The 24,767-nt window shown below is 52.7% G+C and overlaps 12 protein-coding genes across 12 annotated transcripts; 6 read left to right on the top strand and 6 right to left on the bottom strand.

Annotated features, from left to right (window-relative positions):
- Positions 1 to 118: 118 nt before the first annotated feature.
- N7498_007418 (Sas10/Utp3/C1D family protein) lies at positions 119 to 952 on the bottom strand (the record flags this gene model as incomplete). The annotated part of the gene is made up of 3 exons (XM_058454480.1): positions 119 to 505; positions 556 to 722; positions 772 to 952. The coding sequence occupies 3 exons, from the start codon at positions 950 to 952 to the stop codon at positions 119 to 121; spliced, it is 735 nt and encodes a 244-aa protein (XP_058306729.1).
- A 446-nt stretch (positions 953 to 1,398) lies between these two features.
- Positions 1,399 to 2,589, top strand: N7498_007417 (ketopantoate reductase family protein; the record flags this gene model as incomplete). Its single annotated transcript, XM_058454479.1, has 1 exon — positions 1,399 to 2,589. The coding sequence occupies one exon, from the start codon at positions 1,399 to 1,401 to the stop codon at positions 2,587 to 2,589; it is 1,191 nt and encodes a 396-aa protein (XP_058306728.1).
- An 82-nt stretch (positions 2,590 to 2,671) lies between these two features.
- Positions 2,672 to 4,165, bottom strand: N7498_007416 (uncharacterized protein; the record flags this gene model as incomplete). The annotated part of the gene is made up of 5 exons (XM_058454478.1): positions 2,672 to 2,993; positions 3,045 to 3,159; positions 3,211 to 3,328; positions 3,385 to 3,966; positions 4,022 to 4,165. 5 exons carry the CDS (start codon positions 4,163 to 4,165, stop codon positions 2,672 to 2,674), a joined length of 1,281 nt encoding a protein of 426 aa, XP_058306727.1.
- A 320-nt stretch (positions 4,166 to 4,485) lies between these two features.
- coq4 (ubiquinone biosynthesis protein COQ4) lies at positions 4,486 to 5,403 on the top strand (the record flags this gene model as incomplete). Its single annotated transcript, XM_058454477.1, has 2 exons — positions 4,486 to 4,690; positions 4,754 to 5,403. Exons 1-2 carry the CDS (start codon positions 4,492 to 4,494, stop codon positions 5,401 to 5,403), a joined length of 849 nt encoding a protein of 282 aa, XP_058306726.1. The 5' UTR covers positions 4,486 to 4,491.
- A 210-nt stretch (positions 5,404 to 5,613) lies between these two features.
- N7498_007414 (DNA-binding protein) lies at positions 5,614 to 6,246 on the bottom strand (the record flags this gene model as incomplete). The annotated part of the gene is made up of 4 exons (XM_058454476.1): positions 5,614 to 5,897; positions 6,010 to 6,020; positions 6,075 to 6,172; positions 6,223 to 6,246. The coding sequence occupies 4 exons, from the start codon at positions 6,244 to 6,246 to the stop codon at positions 5,614 to 5,616; spliced, it is 417 nt and encodes a 138-aa protein (XP_058306725.1).
- A 585-nt stretch (positions 6,247 to 6,831) lies between these two features.
- Positions 6,832 to 7,317, bottom strand: N7498_007413 (GFA family protein; the record flags this gene model as incomplete). The annotated part of the gene is made up of 2 exons (XM_058454475.1): positions 6,832 to 7,018; positions 7,073 to 7,317. 2 exons carry the CDS (start codon positions 7,315 to 7,317, stop codon positions 6,832 to 6,834), a joined length of 432 nt encoding a protein of 143 aa, XP_058306724.1.
- A 1,172-nt stretch (positions 7,318 to 8,489) lies between these two features.
- On the top strand, positions 8,490 to 10,608 carry N7498_007412 (guanine nucleotide exchange factor SEC2; the record flags this gene model as incomplete). The annotated part of the gene is made up of 2 exons (XM_058454474.1): positions 8,490 to 9,059; positions 9,121 to 10,608. The coding sequence occupies 2 exons, from the start codon at positions 8,490 to 8,492 to the stop codon at positions 10,606 to 10,608; spliced, it is 2,058 nt and encodes a 685-aa protein (XP_058306723.1).
- An 896-nt stretch (positions 10,609 to 11,504) lies between these two features.
- On the bottom strand, positions 11,505 to 13,148 carry N7498_007411 (SURP domain-containing protein; the record flags this gene model as incomplete). The annotated part of the gene is made up of 3 exons (XM_058454473.1): positions 11,505 to 12,901; positions 12,956 to 13,009; positions 13,061 to 13,148. The coding sequence occupies 3 exons, from the start codon at positions 13,146 to 13,148 to the stop codon at positions 11,505 to 11,507; spliced, it is 1,539 nt and encodes a 512-aa protein (XP_058306722.1).
- A 686-nt stretch (positions 13,149 to 13,834) lies between these two features.
- pmt1 (protein mannosyltransferase 1) lies at positions 13,835 to 16,884 on the top strand (the record flags this gene model as incomplete). The annotated part of the gene is made up of 4 exons (XM_058454472.1): positions 13,835 to 14,094; positions 14,160 to 14,733; positions 14,794 to 16,254; positions 16,336 to 16,884. 4 exons carry the CDS (start codon positions 13,835 to 13,837, stop codon positions 16,882 to 16,884), a joined length of 2,844 nt encoding a protein of 947 aa, XP_058306721.1.
- A 269-nt stretch (positions 16,885 to 17,153) lies between these two features.
- On the bottom strand, positions 17,154 to 18,138 carry N7498_007409 (uncharacterized protein). Its single transcript, XM_058454471.1, has 4 exons — positions 17,990 to 18,138; positions 17,884 to 17,927; positions 17,519 to 17,720; positions 17,154 to 17,382 (listed from the first exon to the last, which is right to left on the bottom strand). Exons 1-4 carry the CDS (start codon positions 18,131 to 18,133, stop codon positions 17,332 to 17,334), a joined length of 441 nt encoding a protein of 146 aa, XP_058306720.1. The 5' UTR covers positions 18,134 to 18,138; the 3' UTR covers positions 17,154 to 17,331.
- A 606-nt stretch (positions 18,139 to 18,744) lies between these two features.
- Positions 18,745 to 20,583, top strand: erf2 (palmitoyltransferase ERF2; the record flags this gene model as incomplete). Its single annotated transcript, XM_058454470.1, has 1 exon — positions 18,745 to 20,583. The coding sequence occupies one exon, from the start codon at positions 18,745 to 18,747 to the stop codon at positions 20,581 to 20,583; it is 1,839 nt and encodes a 612-aa protein (XP_058306719.1).
- A 786-nt stretch (positions 20,584 to 21,369) lies between these two features.
- N7498_007407 (putative histone-lysine N-methyltransferase (Ash1)) lies at positions 21,370 to 23,984 on the top strand (the record flags this gene model as incomplete). The annotated part of the gene is made up of 4 exons (XM_058454469.1): positions 21,370 to 22,489; positions 22,545 to 22,918; positions 22,969 to 23,168; positions 23,222 to 23,984. The coding sequence occupies 4 exons, from the start codon at positions 21,370 to 21,372 to the stop codon at positions 23,982 to 23,984; spliced, it is 2,457 nt and encodes an 818-aa protein (XP_058306718.1).
- Positions 23,985 to 24,767: the final 783 nt, after the last annotated feature.

Below are 24,767 nucleotides of genomic sequence, written 5' to 3'. Positions count from 1 at the left end.
GATGCTGATATACAAGTATTGCTGCGTGCAGAGGGGTGGTCATGGTCAAGGCCATACTGTGCGCCCCGATAGTAGGAGGCTCACGGTAAACCGCAATAGAATCGCCGTACAAGCCGGTTCATTTGTTATTGCGAGCCTTGCGGAAATCTTCCTTCTTCTGCCGTCTTTCCTTCTTGTTGTCTTTGCGTCCAGCGGTGTCGAGCTTTCGTTGCTTCTTGGCAGACTTTGCATCCTTGCTTCTGGCGTTGGTCTTCTCAACCTTGACCTGCTTCTTCTTCCCTTTTTCTTTCGTGAGGTCGGCCTCAGCCTTGGCGTCCATATCCTCGTCCGAGTCATCGTCAGAGTCAGCGGCGGATTGCGGAGTAGACTGGGCTGCGCTGGAAAGATCCTCGGTCTGTGCTTCGGCAGCCTTCTTCTTAGCCAGCATGGCAGCTTTGAATTGAGCCCGGGCCCTTTCTTTGGCCTGCTTCTCTGCCAATTCCAAGTTGATCTTATCATTGCCAGCCTTGACAGAAATTAGTTGGTGTCTGAATCACGAGGAAGCACTGTACTTACAAGGCCGTGTTTGATGAAACGCCCCGCTGCCTCCTTATCGAGTGTCATGGTGCGCTGTTCGGGCTCTGTTTCTAGAGCCTTGATTTTATCGAAGTATTGTTTCACGCGTGTAAGTTCACGAAAGACGGAGTGCTGTTTCGCATCGACGCCATGCAATCGGAGATAAGCTGTAAGGATGTTAGGAGAATTCCAGTATTCAATCAGAGACAGACGTACAGAAAATAAGTGATTCGAGAGTGTACGTGATCAGAACATGAAGTTTGGCTTTGTCCATCACTGGCAGGTTTTTCGAGGCCTTGGACAGGGACTGCCCCAGAAATGGTTGCAAAACCTCTTCCAAGTCGTCCACATTGTCGTCCAGCTGCTCCAGCAGCGGAAGTAAGTCTGTCGTATCCATGATGTTGTGCAGTGTAAATGAGAAGTTGACGAAAAAATTAGGACGGTGCAACGGAGGCGGTGGGCCAGGGCGGTGGAGATTTTGGCCGTCCGCGCATCATCGCTTTCTAGAAATCCGACATTTCGCGCGCCATTCGAGCTCCTGTTCGAGGCAATTTGGGGGTTTTCTGAGCTCTTCATACGCAATGCAGGTTTAACATTCTGTTTTCACCTCCGATTCTCGCCGTCACCGAATCTTTCATCCCATATCGCCAAACTGCGGACCATCGGGGGACTTTTTCCCCGAACACCTGCAAAGTGTTACAACTACTTGCGCGCCGCCCGCTATGGCGGAGCGGGCTGGTTGATGCCTGTCAGTCTCGGTGGCAGATAATTTGCGGGCCTACAACGAGACATCAGACAACATGGGCGGAAAACCTGCAAGAGATCTCGCAAGAGCCGCCCCGAATGTTAGGACGGGTGCATGTCTTGGGCCTCGGAAACGTAGGGACCTTCATTGCCCACTCGCTCGCATCACGACAGTCTCCACCGCCTATTACACTCCTTTTTCATAACACGCAATTTTTGACCGAGTTTCGCCGGAAGAAATACTCTCTCGCCATCAACCATCATGGGATGGACGATGTCAAAGGCGGATTCGACGTGGAAGTGCTCTCCCTTTCGGAATGGTACAAGGTGAATACCGAGGGGAATAAAAACAAGACACGTGGGAAATACGCCGAGGGCGAAGAAGACTATTTTGAAAACACCGCAGACAATGAAGACATCGACTGCTTGATTGTCTGTACGAAGGCCAATGTCACAGAAAAGGCCATCCAGACTGTCAGCCACCGCTTAACCTCAAAATCAACCATTTGCTTGATTCAGAGTGGCATGGGACTCATCGACCGGATCAACGAAACAGTGTTTCCGGATCCAGGCAACCGTCCGAATTATATCGAGAGCGCTTTTAGCCACTATCTCGTGAGGCAACATCCTTTCCACATCGCCCACAAGAGCCCTGGAACACTCGTCCTCAGCCCCGCGGTCACCGATAGAACCCCTCTGATCGCAGCAGAGGAGGACACGCACTGGGCTCCTTCAACGAAATACCTTCTACGTCTCCTGACTCTTACGCCGCAACTAGTCGCCACGGTTGACACTCCTGCCGGTTTACTACAGCACCGGCTCGAAAAACAAGTGGCCAATTGTATCATCGGTCCGCTGACTGCAATCAACGACTGTAAAAATGGCGAGCTACTCTACCTTGTGAGTGCTACTCGGCTCATGCGGTTGCTCCTTTTTGAAATCTCGAGTGTGATCTGCGCTCTTCCCGAGTTGCAAGGCATCCCGGGAATCCAGAGTCGATACTCCCCAGAGCGTCTGCGCCGGATGGTCGCACATACCCTGTCTAAGACAGCCAACAATACCAGCTCCATGCTACAGGATGTACGGGATCGCAAAATCACGGAGATTGAATACTTCAATGGATGGATCGTTCGCCGGGGCGAGGAGCTAGGTCTCAAGTGTGTACTCAACTACATGATCAAACACTTGGTTATTACCAAGCTCGCCATCACCTTTCGCAGAAACAACAGCGCCGTTCCCCTTGACCTCGATAACGTCATCGTCACCGGTGACCCCCAAGTGGACGATTAGTTTGAGAATTTGATTTCATTCATTCTCTGCTCTATCGGTGCCCTCGAAACATACCGTGCATGCACGTTTTGGAGGAAGGAGTCTACAGATCAATCGCCCTAGATGCACTCTCACAGACCTCCTTGATCTGTGCCCACCGCCGCAAGAGCGTCTCGCTCTTTTGGCGATGAGCCTGCACGACAGCATCAGACTCCATTGCCGCCCGCAATGCATCCACGGCGGCTTCCGCCTCTATGCAATACGCCCGAAGCCAATCCTTGATAATGTCTCCGGACAACTTTTCATCCACACCTTCGGTGGAGCCTTCGAGGACGTGGTTCCGCCAGTCCTCTTCTTTCATGTATTTTAAACACGCTGCTACCTCGGTGCGATAGCAGACACCCTGAGAGGTGACTTGATAGTTACTTGTGAAATAGTTAGCATTGAATATACCCGTAATTTTGATCAGCATGTACCCGTAATATTGGTTCAGGGATAGTTCTTCTCGTTTGTCGGGGCTGGTGATGTCTCGGAAGATGATATCGTCGAGGTAGACGCAGTCTGACTCGTTCTGCTCGAGGAAGAATCCATCTACGGGCAAATTAGCTTGATGCATTGCATGAGAAATGAAACAGAACTCACACTCGGCCAACAGAAAATCATTCGGATGACTCCCGTAACTCATATAGACTTCATCGCCCTTTTCATAATTCTCCGTAGCCCGGAGAGTATACTCATCCGCATCAAACTTGACATCGCACTAAACCAGTCCCCATATAAGCAAGTTGTCATAAAACCATTCAGAAAAAAACAAACCTCAACATCAGAATGATTAAAATAATCCGCAAAAGGCAACAACGCCATCGCATCATTTCGATCCTCCGGCGGCTCCTGATCTGGCGCAACCCAGTAGAAACTCCTCGTATTGAGAATAAGCCAGTGGTACGAGAAAGACCGCCAATCCGTCTCCGGCAGGACAGCCGTAACATCCGCCCACGCCTTTCCGAGCCGCTGTTCCTGACCAGCGAGGAGGTTCTGGTGCTCGGTCTCGTACTTTTTCGTGCTTGGGTCTTTCTGGATGGAGTTCCACTGCCCTGAAATGCAGGGTGGGAGGAAGTTTGGCCGGGTGCCCGTTGCAGGATCACTATCTGGCCAGGTCAGTCCGCCCAGAGCAGCGGGCCACAACATCGGCAAACTGTCTTCGAAGTCCTGGCGTGTGGGCCAGGCTTTGCGCCATAGGTCGTATTTGGAGAGTTCTTGCTCGCTGCCGTGCGTGAGGTAGGCGGCCATGATGGCCTGCACGGGCGTGCCTTCGAGGAATTGGTCCCTGAATGAGGTTGGGAGGGTGTCCACTGTCAAAATGACACTTGTTGGGACTTGTACCACCGGTTCTCCTTTCTTACATGGGAGTTAGTATCGCGGTGTCATGGATTCGAGGCAATGGACCTCCTACTTTGATTTTCCGGGTGGCTATCATTCCCAACCCGCGGCCTGGGAATCGGGCTGGTGTGACGCCATTGGCGATGACGCCCTGGGCAAGAGCCCATTCGGTGAAGGCTGCGTGTTCTTCTCCGGGCCACCAAGTTGGTTTATCCATTTTTAATGAAGGTTGAAGAAAGTAGATCTGGTTCAGGGTCAGCATTGAACACGGATGCAGGGATTGGTTGTGACTAACAACGAATGGCTAATTACTGTGACTTTCAGGGTGATTTCCTATAGGCAAATGGCCATGGTGGACTCAAGAAGTATGGATTCCACGCACGTTCACAGAGAAAGGCACACTGCCGATCAACAAGGGCTGTGGAGCTGGTTTATCGATAACCCGATAGTCGCTTATCGCTACGGCAGCGAGCAGTGTCCATCTGCGCCGTCTTTCCGATCGTACGACTTGCTCTACTTTTGTATACTCCGCCAATTAACACCATGTCGGTCTTGAGCAGGCGTGGAGCATCCTCGCTCCGGAATCTGGCACGACCATGCTCCGTCTGTTTCGTGCGGCCATTCTCCGTCTTGAACCGCCCGCAGCCAAAATATCCCGGTCATGTCCCATTGACAACCATTGAACGCGGTGCTCTCGCCTTGGGATCGGCGATTGGATCGTTGATCAATCCTCGCAGAGCCGGTACGTCCTCTCTGCATTAAAGACACCATTCCAGCATTGAACCCAAGTCCTAACAAGCATCAGACCTCATCGCAGCCCTCGGCGAAGCAACCGCAACCCCATTCTTCATCTACCGACTCCGCGACGCAATGCTCTCCGACCCTACAGGCCGGCGTATCCTCCGCGACCGACCACGCATAACCTCCGATACCCTCCAAATGTCCCATCTCCGCACACTTCCCGAGAACTCCGTCGGCCGCACATACGCCAAATGGCTCGACCGCGAAGGAGTCTCCCCGGACACGCGCGACTCAGTCCAGTATATCGACGACGAAGAGTGCGCCTACGTCATGCAACGGTACCGCGAGTGCCACGATTTCTACCACGCCGTGACGGGACTGCCGATTTTCGTGGAGGGTGAACTGGCGCTTAAGGCGCTTGAGTTCCTTAACACGCTGCTGCCCATGACGGGATTGAGTCTGTTTGCATTTGTACGGATGAAGCCGGCGGAGAAGGAGCGGTTTTTGTCGCTTCATTTGCCGTGGGCGGTGCGGAGTGGGCTTAGGAGTAAGGAGTTGATTAATGTTTACTGGGAGGAGGTGCTGGAGAAGGATGTGGATGAGTTAAGGGCCGAGTTGAATATCGAACAACCGCCTGATCTGAGGGAGATTCGGAAGATGATTCGGAGGCAGCAGAAGGAGGAGAAGGAGAGGCAGCAGCAGATGTCGGCTTGATGTCCTGCAATGGTTCCTCGTCCTTTGGTGCGTCTCTCCGTGTACGACTATTGTATAGAATATCCCCAATGCGAATGCAAAACCAGCGGTGCAATCCAGTTCCAGACCGCAACGCCAGAAAGTAGAATTTTGGAGGCCCAAGGGCAAGGTATCCATCCAAATGGCAAATACAAAAGGCCAAAGCTAATCAAGAGTGTCACCGCATTATCCTCACAGGTCGAGCAGGTCGTCATCGTCGTCCCAGCCGCCTTTGCGCCGGCTGATCACGATCTTCTGCTCTTCTTCCTCCTTGCGCTGGTTCTCAGCGACGGCGTTCAGGAGCTCCTTGAGCTGCTCTTCTGTCACTTTCGATCGCAGTTGGCCGGTTTGGGCCAGCGTGATTAGCCGGTTCTCAATGTCGGTGGCGCGCTGCTCCTTGACGAGGCGGATGCGACCCAGGCGATCCGCGGCGGCGGGGTCAAGGATCTGGTTCATGATGGCGGCGCGACGTTCCGCTGTGATAATTTGTCAGAGTGTTAAACAAGGCGGATAATTGTGTGTGGGAAGCGAGGGTAGAGTAGCGTGACCGGGTTCGTGGTTGATTGTGGACGGAGACTGATCACCTACATTCAGCTTGTCTAAAATCGCCCGTTAATACCATTACGCAGCTGGACAATAGATCCAATACTCACCTCTGTTCTTCTTGGCCCCCGCCCTGGGCAGGGCCTCCGCGCGGGCCAGCACCACCACCCTGCTGTTGCTGGAGCTGCGCAAGGCGAGCTCGCCTGATCTGTTACCCGATGTGAGTCGAGTGACGTGGGTCACGGGGGGACCACATACCTCCTCCAGCTCTGCGTCGGCCATTGTGTGACTTGGTACACGTGAACCGAGGTATCTCCAAAAAGGTTGACGTTGGAGAGGAGTGTTTCGAGTTCATGAGGCAAGTTTGATTCGGTAACCCCACCTGTTCCGCCTGAGGCTGCCACGCGGGGGATTCTGACGTTTGTTCAGGATACACTTGGGCTCCAAGACCTCGAGATGAGACATGTTTCAATCATTGCTGATGGTTTTTGGCATTGTATACGATATGGCTCCTTATGTATACTTTTGGTAAATTTGGATGACTGCTTCTACTTGGGAAATCCCAAGTCTGTTCAATACTTCAGGCATAGGAAACACTCGCTACATATATATACTGGGCGACCGACAGGATCGGGGACTTGAATTCTGGAAGAATACCTAGGAAGGCATAAAAAAGGTTTGGCAAGCTAACCACTTTTGATCGTTCTTTTTTCATGTACGCCTGCCGTCTGAGTTCGAAAGACATTCTGTCCGTAGGCTAGTACATCCCTTGCCAAACTTCGAAAGTGATGATTAACGCAACAAGACTCGTCCAAAAGCATGGTGTAGCACAAAGTTTCTACGTATTGCACTGGTTCGAGGCGGTGTTCAATACTTGGCCAGATCCTCAGGATGCGCCGTGTCCTTCGACCGCAGCGGGCTTATCAAAAGCGAATACCCAAACTTTCGATCGACGAACCTCAGGAGCTCGGGATTGACATTGTTTGTGTTGATCCCCATTATATTTTTTTTACGTTCGTCAGTAGACGGAGGTCGAATGGGCCACCAATAGCATCTACCGCACACAAGATCAGTCTTGGATCGAATGGAACAGAAATTGTTAACTTACACGCAACCGCAGTTATCGCAGAAGTTGAAAGACAGGTCTCGATCGCCCCAGATATACTGCTTGGTCACTGCGTTCGGCTTCGTTTCGATCTTTACTTCGTTCTGAGGGTAGTAGCCCCAAGCGGCGCCGTAGCGTCTACAAATCGTGCATTGGCATACGTTGATGAACTTGGGGAGTCGGGGAACTGTGACTGTGATGGCACCGCAGTGACAGCTGGAGCGGATCGAGGTGTCTGTCGCCGCCATATTGTCTCGTGTTGTTTAAGCTGGAGTATGTCAGACGGAGTCTAGCAGTGTGTGAACGTCGGCTAGTTCTCAATGATTGAAGTCCAATCTTCTTCCGAACGGCCAATCAAGTGACAGAAGCATTGGTGGGCCGGACCATATCCAATCTACAGTACACGGGAAAGATATCTCCGGGAGGACTCGGCAAGATTCAGGCAGATAATTATGCACAGACTATCTCAGCTCCAGTACAAGTGAAAGTGATACGAAAAGTTAGCGTATGCGTCCGTGTTGCATAGCCCAACCCCCAGCATAAGCGCAATCTCCGCGACACTAGGGGTTTGCTGCGCCGCATTTAAGCGGGAGGCAAAATCCCCCTTAGACTGATATACTAGGTCAGATTCCGGGCCAAAAAGTCAGATCTTCTAAAATACCCGATTCGACGAACAGTGCGGGCGATTGGCTGGCGATTCCGGTTTAGTCGCGATGAACTATTACACTAGTTCCATGGCGACGTGGATCGCGTCAGGTCGCGGTAGCCCAAAAGGGCCGAGAAGAAAAGTCTGACATGAGGTAAAACCTTGAGTAGATTAATTTCTATGAATCGAGCACAGAATAACAGTCAAGGAAATGACAGGGTGGACATAAACCGGCTGCATCGACCACGCTTCGGGTGTGATGGCATGACTAAGCGCTTGTTCGCCTCCCATCATCACTGCGACCCCCCAATCTCTTCTTGTCTCACGCACTTCGGTGGATGCTACCCACCTGAGCTTAACTGCTTTACCCTCTGCTATTATTTCTAGTCGGTCCTTTCTCTTCTTCTCTTTCCCTATACTGCTTCCACACCTGCCGACCGTCGACTTCCGAACCGCTCCAGAGCTCCCGAACCACTTGCGGGGAACATTCAATCGTTTTGCTATATCGAGTGAATGGCTTCGACAGCTCAGTGTTCAGTGTCTGCTCGGGCGTGATTATCGGTTAGCGATCGACGGCAATAAATAAACCGGTCACCCTCTTACACAACTCGGACGCTGTCTACGTCACTCATCATGGCCGAGTAAGTTCCTCGAGGAAACCCGGAGGGAAAAGGTGTTGCCTGTTCGACTCGGATAAACGCTGACATGGAGGACAGTCTAATTGCCTTCCAAACATACCACCATAGTAATCTGCGGCCGCCGTCTACGTCCACCATGATCCCGCGTCACGCCCATAAGCGGTCACTCTCTTCGGAGCACCGCGCTCTGGCCCCCGAAAAGACCGTCATCAAGGCGAAATCCACCACCAATCTCACTGAAATTGCTTCCAAAGCCAATTCCGACTCGAAATTCCATCCCAAGTACGAGGAAAACAGCTTCAACACCTTGCAGGACCCACGATTGGCCCTCGGCAGAGAGGTTTCACCGTCAACGTCATCGACTCATCACCCCGATTTGAGCAATGAGGTTGCGGCTTTAAGTGTGAAACTGATCCAGGCGATCAACAACCAGACCACGTTGGATGACAACCTGGTTGCCACGCGGCAGGAGCTGGAGGTAGCTCAGGGTAAGATCAAAGCCCTGGAGTTCGAAAATGAGAAACACCGCCGGGATATTGATGAGAAGGTTTACATCAAAAAATCCGACTCTGATCGTGAAATTATGCAACTGAAAGCTGCACTCGCGGAGGAGAGGGCCGCACGCGCGGTGGTTGAAAAGGGGAAGAAGACCATCGAGCAGGAGCTCGAAACCCTTACCGCCGATCTATTTGAGGAAGCCAACAAGGTGAGTCCATTATTCTGCATCTCCCGGTCAATTGATGGGTCCGGTCTGACTTTCATTTCAGATGGTTGCTGCAGCTAAGATTGAGCGGGAAGCTGTCGAGAAGAAGAACGAGCAATTGCGCTCGCAAATCAAAGACACCGAGTCGCTCCTCGCATCGCATCAGGATCAGCTGGCGGAGCTCAAATCTGTCATGCAAGGGATGCACCTGTCTAAAGAGGACGTGGATACCCGCACGAACGCCTCCACCGCTCCCCCGTCTCCGGCGGGCGCCCCACAATTGCAGGGGTCAGCCAAGCACGAGTGCGAGGATGTCGATATTGCTGCCACCCCCTGCATACCCGTGGAATTGACTCCCGGTCCGTCCTGCAATTTCCCCGAAATGATCCGCATGGTGTGCCGCACCGATCTACCCGCCTATGACGACTTCCGGGATCTTTTGGTGCTCGCTCGAAACTCGAGCTCGAAGCCTGCCAGCCGCGCCGGTAGTGGCTCATATGGAGGCTTGAATGTGATGAGCTTGGCTGGTTTCGGTGGCGGATCTAACTCGAACACTTCATCGCCCACAAAGGGCTTCACGCACTCTCCCAATGGGAGTCTATCGTCGCAAGCCGGCTCGCATATTCCTCTGAAGGATACCCGATTCTATAAGCGAGTGTTGGTTGAGGACATTGAGCCCACACTCAGACTTGACCTCTCCCCGGGAATTTCGTGGCTTACTCGACGCAATGTCTTGAGTGGAATCTGCGAGGGTACTCTTGTCGTGGAGCCCATGCCATCAGCGACCAAGGTATACGAATTCCCTTGCTCGGTGTGTGGCGAGCGCAGACCAGGAGCTCAGAACGAACGAACACACCGCTTCCGGACATCGGACAGTGAAACCGCCCAAAGATACTCCTTATGTATTCAATGCTTGGAGAGGATTCGATCCTGCTGCGAGTTCACCGGCTATCTGCGCCTTATTCTAGACGGACACGTACGCGCCAATGACTGTGACGAAGAAAAGGATGCCTGGGAAGAAACCGTTCACTTGAGAGAGCGGATGTTCTGGTCTCGGATTGCTGGCGGCATTGTTCCACAGTTTGCCCGGCCAGCCGTGTCTGAAACTGAGCCGGCTGAAGTTCCACAAGATAACTACTTGCATCCTATGGATAACAACTTTGTCGAGCCCAGAATCGAGGAGATGAATCGCGTCATTGAAGCCGCTCGGCCCAACACAGCATCGTCTATGGCAGGCCACTCTCTTCGTTCTTTCGAAATGGCTACGCCCGTCACACCTGACCTCCCCCATCTCAACAGGGATGATGAGACTTCTGGAGACGAAGCACAGCAAAGACGAGGCTCTGTTGACTCCGACAGCAGTGTCTACGAAGAAGCGACTGCAGACGTACCGGCCGATCCCGAGGAGCCTGCGGCCGAACAGACCGAGACCGAACAGCCCGTGATCGAGGAGCCTGTGATCGAGGAGCCCGAGATTAAACAGGCCGAGACCGAACAGTCCTCTCCTAACGAAAACCCCAGCACTGAAGTTAACGGTCAGAAAAACGACTAGTCAAAGTTGCCTCAAGTCAACATGACCATGACGACCGCACGGCTCCTAGTGTTTCACGTCTGACGCATTTCATCTTTCATCAGCATCAAGCATACCCCTCGCCAAAAGCAATAGACACCCACGCTGCATACGCCCTTTAATTCAACTCCGCCTGTTCACCACCTTCGTCGATATCCCGGTTTCGAGCAGCTTGCTTCGTCCATGTATTATTACTATTTTCTTCGTTTTCATGTATACAAAATAATGTCTTTTCTTCTCCCTCGTCTTGGTCTTTGCGCCTTTCTGATTCCTTTACTCGGAACTGGCTATTTGTTTTTGTTTTGTTTTGACCGGACAATGTCTATGCATAATTGATGGCACGGGATGGCTGCTTGCTTTTTTTTGATTTCATTTTTCTTTTCGATATGCATTGTTCTGGTTCTGGATGAGATAACAGCTGCCACAGATAGCATGACAATAGATGATTCCTAATGCTACCTTTCCTCCGGTGCAGCGTCCGTAGATATCTTCTCAAATGTCGACTCACATTAACACTTTAAAATGTCACTTTCTGGATCTCAACCGGCACGTCACAGATGATTTATTTTCCGTCCACCGTTTTGGAATCCCTTCACAACACTGAGATATATTTTCTTCACTCTGTGGATTTGATGCCCCCCTCTACTTGCTTACCTTTTCCTTCTGCCTTCGCAAGTATTTTATTTCTTTGGTCTATGCGGAAAGAATTCGTATAAACTACAGCGAGAAAGAAAATGATAGCACCCATCAGAGGGCGGGATCAGTCGGCGTTCAGTAGTGATAAAGTTATTATACAAAAAGACATCGTCCTACGCGCCCCAAACTCCGGATACGTGAATGTTTTCCTAAGCAAGTGGAAGCCACCACTTGAACACAAATCATTGCTTCGCGCGCTGATGGATGTGTCGGATCTGATCCTCGATATTCATGTTCTGAGGATTGGCGACACCCCCAGGTCCAACAGCTGGCCCAGGCTGCACGGGGCTGTCGGTAGCCATGCGCTTGCGGCGGTCTTCCTCGGGATCGAGGGGGGCCAGTGACGAGTCGAAGACATCGCTGCGCTGGCTGGCCAGACGCTTGAGATTGTTGACCACGTCCACTGTGGAAAGGTTGGTTGTGGCGCTGCGGGAGTCGGCTTTGGCGCGCTGCTCTTTCCAGCGTGGATCCAGGAGCTCGATGCGCATGTGCTGGTCCAGCTCGGCGACGGGGATCTGTTGGTGGCAGTTCGGGCAGAGTGCCGTTGAGCCGGCGGCTTGGTTGCGGCGGGCTTGGGCACGGGGAACGTAGTCTGAGCGAATGCGGATTGGTGGTTGGCCTGGTGCGGCGGGGATGGGGGATTCGACGCGGGCCTGTGCTGCCTCGGGCTGCGGTGGATATTGCATATTGTAGTCCATGCCGCTGGAGGGCGCGTAGGGGCCTTGTGGTTGGGCTGGGTAGGGCGAGACGGAGGAGGGCATTGGGATGGCTTCGGGTTGGGCGGGGTAGGCATTGTAGTAGGTGGGATTGTCGAGGTCGGTGGGCATGGCCTCTTCGATACGGAGTGGGTTAAGGGACATGGCGGCTTTTTGCTCGAGGGATGCAGACTGGAGGTCGGCGAGAGAGGTCGGCGGTGGTAGGTCGGACTGGTCGTCGACCTCGGTGAACATGACGGTCTCGACGACCACAAAGTCGTGCCAGTCGATCTGGGCGTACTCGATGCGCTCTTGTTCCTCTAGTTCCTCCTTCTTCTGCTTCTGCTGTTCTTGGAATTTCACCCACTCGGCGCGTTGTGTAGCGCGCTCCAAGATATGATACTTGTTCTGCACATTTTGCTCGAGCTCGGCAATTCTCTTTTTCTCGGAGGTGGCGGCGTCGATGCCTTCGGGTCGGAACAAGATGGTATACTGGTCGACCAATCGGGTGAAGAATTGGTAGAGACTGTGTTGGGGACGAAGGAACTCGAACTGGAAATTTCTGGCCTCACGCTGCGACAGTGCGGTCATAAATGACTTTCCTCGTTTGGCGACAAACAATGCTGTGAGTTTGACCACCTCGAAATCTTGCGCATTGATGTTGGGCATGCGCGCGGAGAAATGGAACGCGGCGGGTTCTGGGGGCCCCTTCGGCTTTTCAGGTTCAGTGGCGGGTGTTGCTTCGCCAGCTCGTCCTGCGGAAACGGCAGTGCCGCGGCCGTCCTTGATCTCAGTGAGACGCCACTGGTAAAAGGGCGCGTAGGCATCGCCGGGATTCAAGAAGGAGAATTTGGCGTTGTTCTTTTCCTTGTCGCGGACACGATCTGAATAAAACGTCAGTTTTGCGATCATATTGACCATATGGGTGGTGTTCTTACCTTCAAAGATATGTCCATTGCGAGCAACGTAGCCTGCGGTCTTCTCGACGATCGCTAGATGCACGGTCAGCTGGATGATTGCACGGAGAGGAGTGGAGTACGAACCTCGAATATCCTTGGGGGGAAGCACCAAGCCCTCTGGGGCCTTGTTCATATCCTCCGGCAAGGGAGTGTTGCCATTAGACGTATCCATGACGGCGATGGGGTGTGACTGTCGCGGCGAGGTCTTTTCGCGCCTCATGCGAGGTACTGACCGAGCCACACTTACGTAATTTGCTTACATAAGAGCGACTGAATATTTGCGGCTGAGCGGCCAGATTCCTCAGGCTTTTCTTTGTCGATGTTTGCCCGCATTCGATCATAGCTCGATGTTCCCAAAGCATCAATTGCAAGAGTGGCATATTTCGAAAAAAGAGAATAGATTCATCTTCGTAACCGGTCTGACGAGCAACCTCGGTATAATTGTAGATCAGATGAAGCCCGCGATTACCCAGAATACTACAAGACCAGTCAGCCGGGGGGCCGAAATCTAAGGGGTCGTTCGAGAGACATACACGTTTCCCTCCGCCTCGTTGGTCTTGCCTCACCCGCTTTCGTCCATTCTCTCTGCACTCCCTTTTCTTTTCCCTACCTGCCCTGCATGGGTTCTTTTCTTTTCTCTATTCTCAATCTTTAATCCAAAGAAGAGCTGTCGGTTGTTGAGAGCTCCGTCCTCGACGCTCTCCAACAGCTAGTGGCTTCGCCCGCTTCCATTTACTCCGACTTTGGAATTCCACTCCGCCGAGACTTTTACTTTCAATTTTTCTTTCGCTCCATTCTCAGATTCTATTGCCCACATTCACGTTTTTCAAATCCCCGTCGCCGAACGATCGGAAGACAATGGGTCAGAAGTCGAAAGACACGCTGGCCGTTCGGCCCCAGAGCCGCTCGGGCAAGCGCTCGCCCAGTCGCTCGCCGAGACCCAACAATCGCAAGCCGGTGAAAACCTCCAGCTATGCATCGGATGGCGTCAAGGACTATGACATTCTCAACCTCCCTGCCTCGGATTATAAGCTGCTCACGCTGGTGACGCTAATTGCCGCGGCTGTGCGTCTGTTCCGTATCTACCAGCCCACCAGCGTTGTCTTCGATGAAGTCCAGTATGTCTCAGCGGTAGTTTTGACTTGAAGGAACACTTGCTAATGCTATTTCTCTCTCCTTTTAGCTTCGGTGGATTCGCGACCAAGTATATTAAGGGACGTTTCTTTATGGATGTACACCCGCCGCTTGCCAAACTGCTGATTACGCTGGCTGGCTGGCTGGCCGGCTTCGATGGCGAATTCGACTTCAAGGATATTGGCAAGGACTACATTGAACCCGGTGTGCCGTATGTGGCAATGCGCATGCTGCCCGCCATCATGGGTGTCCTGACCGTTTCCTTGATGTTCCTGACACTCAAGGCCACTGGCTGCCGCTCTTCGACCGCCGTGACGGGTGCTGGTGTCGTTATCTTCGAAAATGCGCTGACCACCCAATCGCGCCTGATTCTTTTGGATTCGCCGTTGATCTTTTTCACTGCTCTTACCGCACTGACATTCACCTGCTTCTCCAACCAGCAAGAGTTGGGCCCGTCCCATGCCTTCAAGGGCCCCTGGTGGTTCTGGTTGGTTGCCAGTGGTCTCTCCTTGGGTGCTACACTCAGCGTCAAGTGGGTCGGTCTCTTCACCATGGCTTGGGTTGGATCCCTCACCATTATCCAATTATGGGTGTTGCTCGGTGACTCGAAGACTGTCACACCGGTACGTTGCCAATGCTCACTGAAACCTTCCGGGATCTGTCGCTAATCTTCAATACTATAGCGGCTTTGGTTCAAGCACTTTACCTCCCGTGTGTTCTGTTTGATTATCATCCCCATTGGATTTTACATGGCCATGTTTGCCATCCACTTCCTCTGCCTGGTTAACCCTGGCGAGGGCGATGGTTTCATGTCTTCCGAGTTCCAGGCCACTTTGAACTCCAAGGGTATGCAGGACGTTGCGGCCGATGTCGCGTTCGGTTCCCGAGTCAGCCTTCGTCACCTGAACACTCAGGGTGGTTACCTGCACTCTCACAACCACATGTACCCCACTGGCAGCAAGCAGCAACAGGTCACTCTCTATCCCCACAAGGATGACAACAACCTCTTCATCATGGAGAATCAGACCCAGCCTCTGGGTCCCTACGGAGAGGTTGAGGGCCCGTGGGCTTGGGATAACCTGACCACCAGCAACATCGAAGATGGATCGCTCATCCGCTTGTATCACCAAATCACCCACCGACGTATTCACTCTCACGACGAGCGCCCCCCGGTGACCGAGGCTGACTGGCAGTTTGAAGTCTCTGCCTATGGATACGAAGGATTCCCCGGTGACGCCAACGATCTGTTCAAGGTTGAGATTGTGAAGTCCATGTCCGACGGCGAGGAGGCCAAGAAGCGCCTGCGCACCATTCAAACCAAGTTCAGGCTGGTTCACGTCATGACTGGATGTGTTCTCTTCTCCCACAAGGTCAAGCTTCCAGACTGGGGTTACGAACAACAGGAAGTGACCTGTGCCAAGGGAGGTACTCTCCCTAACAGCATCTGGTACGTCGAGGACAACACCCACCCTGCGATGCCCGCAGACGCCGAGAAGGTGAACTACCGTAATCCGGGCTTCCTGGGTAAGTTCTGGGAGCTGCAGAAGGTGATGTGGACAACCAATGCCGGCCTGGTTGAGTCTCACGCCTGGGATTCTCGCCCTCCGTCTTGGCCCACTCTCCTCCGTGGTATCAACTTCTGGGGCAGGGACCACCGTCAGGTTTACCTTCTGGGTAATCCCCTCATTTGGTGGAGTTCTACCCTGGCTATTGCTATCTACGTTGTCTTCAAGGGCATTGCGGTCATTCGTTGGCAGAGAAGCTGCAATGACTACAACCACATTTCCTTCAAGCGTTTCGATTACGAAGTCGGTACCAGCGTCCTGGGATGGGCCTTCCACTACTTCCCCTTCTACCTCATGGCTCGTCAGCTCTTCCTGCACCATTATCTCCCGGCCCTCTACTTCGCCATTCTGGTTCTTTGCCAGCAGTTCGACTTTGTCACCAACCGCATTAAGTGCCTTGGTCTCGCTTCGAAGCCCGTGATTGGCAAGGCTCTGATGGCTGTCTTCCTGCTGCTCAGCATTGCAGTGTTCACTCTTTACTCTCCGCTTGTCTACGGCAACCCCTGGACTCAAGGTGCTTGCCAGAAGGTGAAGCTCCTGAGTTCGTGGGATTTCGACTGCAACACATTCCACACCGACGTAAGTGTACCAGAGTGGAGGCCTCCTCGCCGAGGGTATTGAGAGAATCAAGATCCCATGGCTGACACAAATATGCAACAGTTGAGCCAATATGTCACCGCAATTGATTCCCCCATTGCTGTCCCGACCACCCAATCCTCCCAGGCTCCTCCCGCACCTCCTGTCCAGGAACAGCAACAGCAACAGCAACAGCAGCCTGTCGAGCCTGTCGAACCTGTCGAGGAGCAGCAGGACCAGGCAGCCACGACTGAGCCTAAGATATCTGGGTCGATGGCTCGCGTCGAATACCGTGACCAGCACGGCAACGTTCTGCCCGAGACTCTCGTTGCCTCGCTCCGCGCAGAGGGGAAGGTCAAGTTTGAGACCCGCTACGAATCCCTGGCGAGCCTCGAGAATGCCCAGGAGGTTCCCATCGTGGATGGCAAGCCCCAGTTCCCCGAGCCTCAGGCTCCTCCACACCCCGATGTCGAGGGTCAGAACCCCGAAACTGGTAGTTACCCCGAGGACTCGGTGCCGCCGGAGCGCCCTGCCTCTATTGTTGAAGGTGATATCCAGTCCACTGAGGAACGCAAGGCTCCCCAGGCCAAGCCTGCGAGTGAAGGTAATGACGCTACTCAAGGCACCGAGTAGGGACTAGATTGAAGAGGGCAAGAAAACTTCACACCATGTATCATGAAACTTATAGTTATTTCCTTTCGCTGTGATTAGTTGCTATGTTAGAGTCTTAATCATCACCGAATGTGAATGAGCGTTTCTGTTTAATGCAAACCCAAGATGCACTTCTGGTGGTAAGTTTATCCTAGCTGCGTGCATAAGCACCCACCAAGGCAGTTTCATCCCCGAAATCACCCGATCTACGGTATCATGATCTATTCTTCACAAGAAATGTAGTAACAACATAAGAAAAGAGGCTGATTCCCAATTGACTCTTTATCTGAACACTATGGACAAATCTCTGGTAATCGCAAAGTCCAGACACTACTAGTAATCTCCTTCACCACATTCCTAGTATACAGCAGCCGACCGCAGAAGCGGTTCGCTCTAGCATCATCGTTTAAAAGGTTCCTCTGGAACCGTTTAGTAGTCCCACTCCTCCTTGCCGTACTTGTTGAACTTCTCGTGGAGGTCCTGCGCAGGAGATTGTCAGCAAATCTGCAATTGAAAGATATTCGGGCCTTGTAGCTGCTCCACTCCAATCTCATTTGGAAGGAAATGAAACATGGCAAGTGGCGTAGTGACCGCCACAGGGGGTTGCGATGCATACCTCGGGCAGGGTGACATTGGGAACAATGACAGTGTTCATGGCACTGGGGGCAGCGCGGAGGGGCTGGTTCTTGTCACCATTAGGGTGGTACTGGTACTTGTACAACTTGCCATCCTCGGAGGTGGCGTGCCAGGGCATGGCAGACTCGCCGATGCGGACGTTGGACTCGGAGCTCACGGAGGTGGGCTTGGTGCCGAAGTACCTATTGATCGGAAACCCCCAAATTAGCCAATTGTCTTTCCACAGCGATGCATTTGTGAAGCTAGATAGTAGATTCCTGTATCCGTTCAAGTGGTCCCGACGGAGGTGGCGATCACGTCACGACAAGCACGGATTCGGGTATGGGCCGGGAGGGGGGTATTCACCATCCAGCGATCATGAAGGCACCGGACATGATACCGAGCAGAACCTGTAGCCGCAAAAATTAGCCTGGAGCTCTAAGAACCGTCAATGGCAGATGTAAGTCCGTACGTAGAGCTCGGGGTCCCTCTTGGGAGCCTTGTCGAGACCGGCCTCCTCGAACTTGGAGGCCGACATGAAGCGGCGCGGAGGAGCGCGGATGAGAGGCTGGCGAGCCAGAGCCCGGCGGGCGGCCATAGCAGCAATCGAAGACATGGTGGTAGCGGGGAGTGCGTGGAGACGGGTTAGGTGGTCGAGAACGAGGTGGTGTGGGAGAATCGGGAGCATCGAATGATGTTCTCGGTCATGTGACCTGCTGACTCAGGGCCGCTTCGGGTGATCTCATTTGGTGCGCGACTCGTTCAACCGGGTGGTTCAGTACCAGCTCAACCGTGTGGACTCGCCTTCATTTTGCTGCGTCCGAAGGACGGTGATGTAATTGGGTTTACATCGGTGTTTTGGCTCCCTCGGTTGATATATCTCCAAAAGGTGGGTTGCTTCGTGAATTTCCTTTGAATTTCCCGATCAGGGGCTCAATCTAGGGTCTTCTTCCCCCGGATTTCTAAACGCGTGGTGGACGGCTGCGCAAAACCCCCTGGATTCGATGTTGATGACTCGATAGGGCCTTGGATGATTTGATGCCCGTCTCTCCTTGCATCTCGTCCGTGACCGTCGCTCTTTACGCTGTTTCGCCCGTCATCGATTGTTGGTAGCCTACGGATCTCCTGCGCATCGCTTGCCCTAGTTCTTTTCTCGTCACGCCTGAAGAACGATATGATAGCGCGCGCTGCATTCTAGCAAAGTCAATTACCATTCCTTCTAGAATCATGGCGAATTCCGCAGACCGCCCCGACGCTAGCGAAACCACGCAGTCCCAGAACCAACAACATGTCCTGGGCATTCCTCGGCCTCCCTCGGTGGGAGGAATATCTTCCCGAGTAACGGATATGGCCTCGGAGGATGGAGAGCGAACACAATCTTTCGCGTCACCACCACCTTCGCTCCAGCAGCGTCCCTCCGTCTCACGGCGGGGGCCGCCCCCAACAAGGAGCTCCATGGTTGCGTCCAGCCATGGCAGACCGGGAAGCTCAGGCAGTCGACTGAGCAGAAGTCATATTCCGTCATTGACCGCGCAGGGATTTTTCCGGCCGATGAGTTCGCAGCGACTGCAGGCGCACCGGGGTACACGGCCCATGACCAAGGGGACTGTGTCGTCAACAGACGACTGGGCAGACCAGGCCAGTCAGAATCGGAGGAGCATCATCTCCAACAGTACTTTCCACCAAGGATCGGCACTTACTGCAGAACCCGAAGTCCCTCCGTCGCGAGGCACGGAATTTACAGATGCCATCATCACTGATCGCAATACGTCCAATGCAAGCCCAACAGGAAACACAACAATCCGAAGCTTGGGCGAGAGCGTCAGGCTCCTCCAAGACCGAGATCAGAAAGACAAGCCGCGTCCTAGCCATCTGAACCTCGGTGCGAACTACCATGGTCAATCGGGACAAGATGCCCATGCGGCACCCAAGTCACCGCTTTCTTTCTTGTCATTGCGGAACGGAACCTCCGCACAAAACTCCCATGATCCTCGAGGACATGAGCGATTGTCTTCAGCTGGCTCGTCTCCCGGACCTATGGATGTCAAGAAGTCCCAATTACCGAGAGGTACATTGGGCAAGAACTGGGAATATTTCGTTGGCAACACACTCTTCTGTGGTGGTGGGCGGCTCCAGAACTCGAGGGACAAGCCCGTCAACATTGCTACAGGTCTTCTGGTAATCGTGCCTTCGGCGCTTTTCTTCGCATTCTCAGCTCCCTGGTTGTGGCACAACATCTCTCCTGCTATCCCCATTGTCTTTGCATACGTTTTCTATATCTGCATTTCCTCCTTCGTGCACGCATCCGTTGTTGACCCTGGAATTATGCCACGAAATGCGCATGCTATGCCTCCGACAAATCCAGGAGACGACCTATTGTCGCTTGGCCCTCCGACAAATGATTGGGTCATGGTCAAGCTCGCTACCTCGGAAGTGGCTGCCATGGACGTGCCCGTGAAGTACTGCAAGACCTGTAGTATCTGGCGACCTCCTCGCTGCTACCACTGCCGGGTGTGCGACAACTGTGTCGACACACTCGATCACCACTGCGTCTGGCTCAACAACTGTGTAGGGCGGCGCAATTACCGCTACTTCTTTGCATTTGTGAGCTCATGCACGATTCTGGCCCTCTTTTTGATTGGTGCCAGTCTCGCGCATATTCTGGTGTACAGGTCGCGCGAGCATGTCTCTTTTGGGGCTGCCATCTCGAAATGGCGCGTCCCCTGGGCTATGGTTATTTACGGCATCGTCGCGGTACCATACCCGACATCGCTGTGGGCTTACCATCTGTTCTTGATGGGCCGAGGCGAGACCACCCGAGAATATCTCAATTCGCACAAGTTCAACAAGACGGACCGCCACCGACCATTCACACAAGGCAATGTCCTTAAGAACTGGATCACCGTTCTGGGACGGCCTCGTCCGCCCACCTACCTGCAGTTCAAAAAGCCCTACGAAGAGGGCGACCAGCGCTTTGCCATGCAGAAGCGCAAGTATCTTGTCCACGATGAGGAGTCGCAAGCGGGGATTGAGATGCAACATGTTGGTTCCCAACAACGGGGCTAAACCACTTGGCCACCAAAAAAGTGACTTGTTTTTTTTGTCTATCTCAATTCCTTGCTACGACCCATAAAGACGACGATACGATGTTTCATTTCTGGTCACATACTCGACCTTAACTTTCGGAATCTTTACCCGTCCCTAAAACTTTCTAATTGCTCTATGCACACCCTTCCTGTTAATTCTCTGATATCTCCTATTTGTGACGCTTGACCGGGATTCCTCTCGAGTCATTGACATTCTCTGGCATCTCTTTCCCTATTACCCTTCTTCCGCTCCGTTATTATGAGTGTCCACCATACAACTTCCTATTCTCCTTCACTTGTCATTTTTGAGCCTCTATTCTGGATATTAGCATATTTTTACACATATGAACTGTCCCCGGACGGCTTAATACCTTTTATGATCCTGGTCAAAATAGAATTCAATCCCGACACCGAAACGCGTAGAATCGGGACTGCTTCCGCGGGGCCGAGCAAGTTATGAAGTTGAGCATTCCATCACCAGGGATTGTCATGTCACTAAACCCCTTTCTCCCTTGATTGAACTATTTCCCCGCAACTGGTTTACACCGCAAATTTCTGCCTGTATTTGGGACCGAAAAGTGTTGATGTTGCACGCGTCAGACATCCCCCATCACCCTAAATTGATAACAGGCGCGCGGCTGCTAATCTTCCTCCTTCCCACCCCTGATAATCCTCTTGATATTCCCGGACTCTGCACCTGTTTCACCCCCAAATCTCTTTTCCCAAGGGCGGGAAGTCGTCCTTCCTCACATCCCCTCTTTCCAAAATGGCGCGCCGTACCTCCCGCGTCTCCGCGTCCGCGACTCCCGGACTCGCTGGCGTCCATGCACACGATACAGCCGACGACATGAGCCTCGACGTCCCCGAACAGCTCCTCACGCCCGAGGCCAGCCGCTCCGAAACGTCTAGCAACAATGAAAACGCGTCAACAGAAGAAAAGCCCGCACCGCGGCGCCGTTCAACACGAGTAGCACGCGTATCGTTGCAAGCTGCCGACACCCTGGATAATAATGCATCCGCCGAGGAAGATGAGACCCCGAAGTCCTCCAGCCAGGCCTATGTCGACAGCCTTGCCAAGGCGAAGCGCACGCGCTCTTCGCTGCGACACAGCATTGCCGTGATGGAATCGTCTCTGTTCCCGGGCACCGCGAATGACACCATGACTGATGACCACTCAATGGCCCCCGATACTCCCGTTTCGAAATCCTCGCAGGAGCCACCGTCGGAGGATATGGCCACCTCGCTTCAGCAACGCAACCTACGAAAGCGCGTGAAGAAGGCACTGGCCCAAGATGAAGGAACCCCCAAGATCAAGACGCCCAAGAGTAGTTCTCGTGGTTCGGTACGACGATCAACTCGTCTAAGTATCGTGGATAAAGCATCTGATTTACTGGGCCGAGCAAGTAGTGTCTTGGGGAAGCGCTCGAGGGATTTGAGCGAAAAGGGAAAGGAACTGGGTCGGCGAGCCAGTCTTCGGCCTCGAAATGTTGCGCCTGAAAAGGAGGAGCCTACTCCTGCGCTTGCTGAGCCAGCATCGAAGAAACGTCGGGTTTCTGAAAGCGATTTATCCAAGTTGCAAGCTCAGGAAGCCAGTCCTTCAGAGGAACCGACTGCTCCGCCTGTGCAGCGGTATAAACCTAAGCGCTGGTTGTCACACGGATTGTACACCGGACAAGAACCGACTGATTCACCTCCGAAGCAACGTCGAAGCAAGACATCGGCTAAAGCTAGCGGGATACCCCAGCAGCGGAAAATTATGCCTATGCCTATGTTTGTTGGCTCACGCATGATACAAAACGGCAGGGATTACCAGGTTCCATTTGATATCTTCTCGCCCCTGCCACATGGTCAACCTAAGCCAGATGAGTGGCGCAAGACTAATAAGAGTAAGTTGATACAATTATCGGATGGAAACGAAGGTGGGACTAACTATAGGCTTAGACGTTTTCATTGGCGATGCCGCCAGTGAATGGAAAGCCAACAAGAAGTTGGAGCTGTCTACATGCATGTGTGAGGAAGAAACGGGCTGCGATGAAGACTGTCAGAATCGCTATATGTTCTACGAATGCGACAGCGGCAATTGCAGACTGGGCCCGGAGTGCGGTAACCGCAACTTCCACGAGCTCAAGCACCGTACCAAGGCCGGCGGCAAGTACAATGTTGGAGTTGAGGTGATCAAGACTGCGGATCGTGGATACGGTGTCCGAAGCAACCGCACGTTCGAGCCGAACCAGATCATTGTGGAGTATACTGGTGAGATTATCACGCAGATTGAGTGTGAGCGGAGAATGAGATCGGTGTACAAGAACAACGAGGTTAGTAGTTCCTGTTGTATTGCTTTGGGTGATTACTGACTCTGTGCTAGTGCTACTATCTGATGTACTTTGATCAAAACATGATCATTGATGCCACTCGAGGGTCCATTGCTCGCTTTGTCAATCATTCCTGTGAACCTAATTGTCGCATGGAAAAGTGGACTGTTGCAGGGAAGCCGCGTATGGCCCTCTTTGCCGGAGAGAATGGAATCATGACAGGACAGGAGTTGAGCTACGACTACAACTTCAAGTTAGTCTCACTTCCACGCCCCTTGCCTTTGATAATACTGACAACCCGTTCAGCCCGTACTCTAGCAAGAATGTCCAGAAGTGCCGCTGTGGAGCAGAGAATTGCCGAGGAATCCTTGGCCCTCGTCCAAAGGATAAGGATCAACGCCCCAAGGTTGTCGATGAGAAGAAGGGTTTGAAAAAGACCAAGAAGCTGGCCGGCACAAAGCGAAAGCTCGCAGATGCAGATGAGAACACGACCGTACGCGGTGGCAAAAAGCGTAGGATGATCACGTCTAAGTCTATCAAGGCCAGCGTCAAGAAAGCCGTGGCCAAGGCTACTTCTGCGCGCGGAAAGGCAGCCGCGAAGAAGACAGTGAGCCGAGGCAAGGCTGCAACCAAGAAGGGTGTCAAGCTTCCCACAGTGAAAACAGCAGCCAGAATCAAGGCTGCTGTTCGAGGACCCCGACGAAAGGCAGGCACTGCGAAGACTTCACCGGCCTCTCCTGCCAAGAAGGCATCGCCCCTCAAGCGGCCATCTGCCGAAACCAAGAAACAAATCCTTGCAGCTGCTGCCAAGGGCTCCAGGGCACAGGCTCGAAAGTCGCCTGCCAAATCTCCTGCTAAGTCACCCGGAAAGCCCGGCCGAAAGCCTGGTCCTAAGCCTGGCCCACGGAAAGCACCAACCAAGAGCCCTATCAAAGCTCGGATGCCTGATTCCAAGGCCAAGAGCACTGCGGCGTCAAATCCCGCTAAGGTGAAGCCTACCAAGGGCAAGAGCCTTGGTGCGAGTGTACGAAGCGCAGCGCAGACTTTGATGCGCAGCGTTAAGGGATGAAAAAAAAATAAAAGCGAAAACACCCCCACCGGAATGAGTTCGTGCGTTGTTCAACAGCAAGACTCGCAGTCACAATTGAACCCCGATATTTCGACGAGGTAGCTTAACGCGTCAGCCAGCAACACATAACATTATTTTACATTGGCCATGCTGTTACTGTTTCTTTCTGTTGGACACCAGGTCGAAGTCTCCAACTCGACTACTTAAGAACACGCTGTTTTTGCCCTGTCAGGTTATGCAACAAACCTGAAACCAAACCATGTCGGCAGTTATACCTGCTACACACTTTTAATATTCCCCAATCCAGTTGTTGACCAATTTCCCCCTTCAGCTCGCTTCCTCCGAGTAGTTTGACAACCCCATTGCTCTATCCCTTTTCTAATCCAATCCACCTGTCCTGCGTCGGAATGAGGCCGCACTACCCGTTTTACTCCTCTACTTGGCACCCTTGATGGCGTTTCGTTCAATGCTCAATGCTCTTTTTTTCTCTACAACTTGTCTTTTGGCTTGATATGTTTACGCACTCTTCATTTTCATTCTATCCCAACCCTTTGCTACGTTTCTCTACTTTTCTTTCTACTGGATTGTATGAGCCATGGTCACGAATGGAATTTGCTCGGGGTTTGGTTCGACTGGTTAGGTGCTGTGTGTGTTGGGTTTGTGAGCAGCCGGGGTAAAATATCAAATTCAACATTTTTGAGCTGATGGATCTCTATTAATTCGGTAAAACGAAGGGAATGGTAACCCTGGATTCCACCCCTATTACAAGATTAGGGAAAGTAG

Source organism: Penicillium cinerascens (genome assembly GCF_028974065.1).
Source record: "Penicillium cinerascens strain IBT 15544 chromosome Unknown contig_9_segment0_segment0, whole genome shotgun sequence".
Classification (NCBI taxonomy): domain Eukaryota; kingdom Fungi; phylum Ascomycota; class Eurotiomycetes; order Eurotiales; family Aspergillaceae; genus Penicillium; species Penicillium cinerascens.
Note: the sequence above shows the minus strand (reverse complement) of the source record. Positions and strands in the feature narration are given on the sequence as shown.

Bases quoted from the DNA above. Each gene is read 5' to 3' on its own strand.
- N7498_007409 (XM_058454471.1), bottom strand. From the start codon at position 18,133: ATGTCTTCGATTGCTGCTATGGCCGCCCGCCGGGCTCTGGCTCGCCAG. The intron at 17,928-17,989 runs GTACGGACTTAC...TTGCGGCTACAG, and splicing joins AGAGGGACCCCGAGCTCTAC to GTTCTGCTCGGTATCATGTC. The intron at 17,721-17,883 runs GTGAATACCCCC...TCCGATCAATAG, and splicing joins GCCTTCATGATCGCTGGATG to GTACTTCGGCACCAAGCCCA.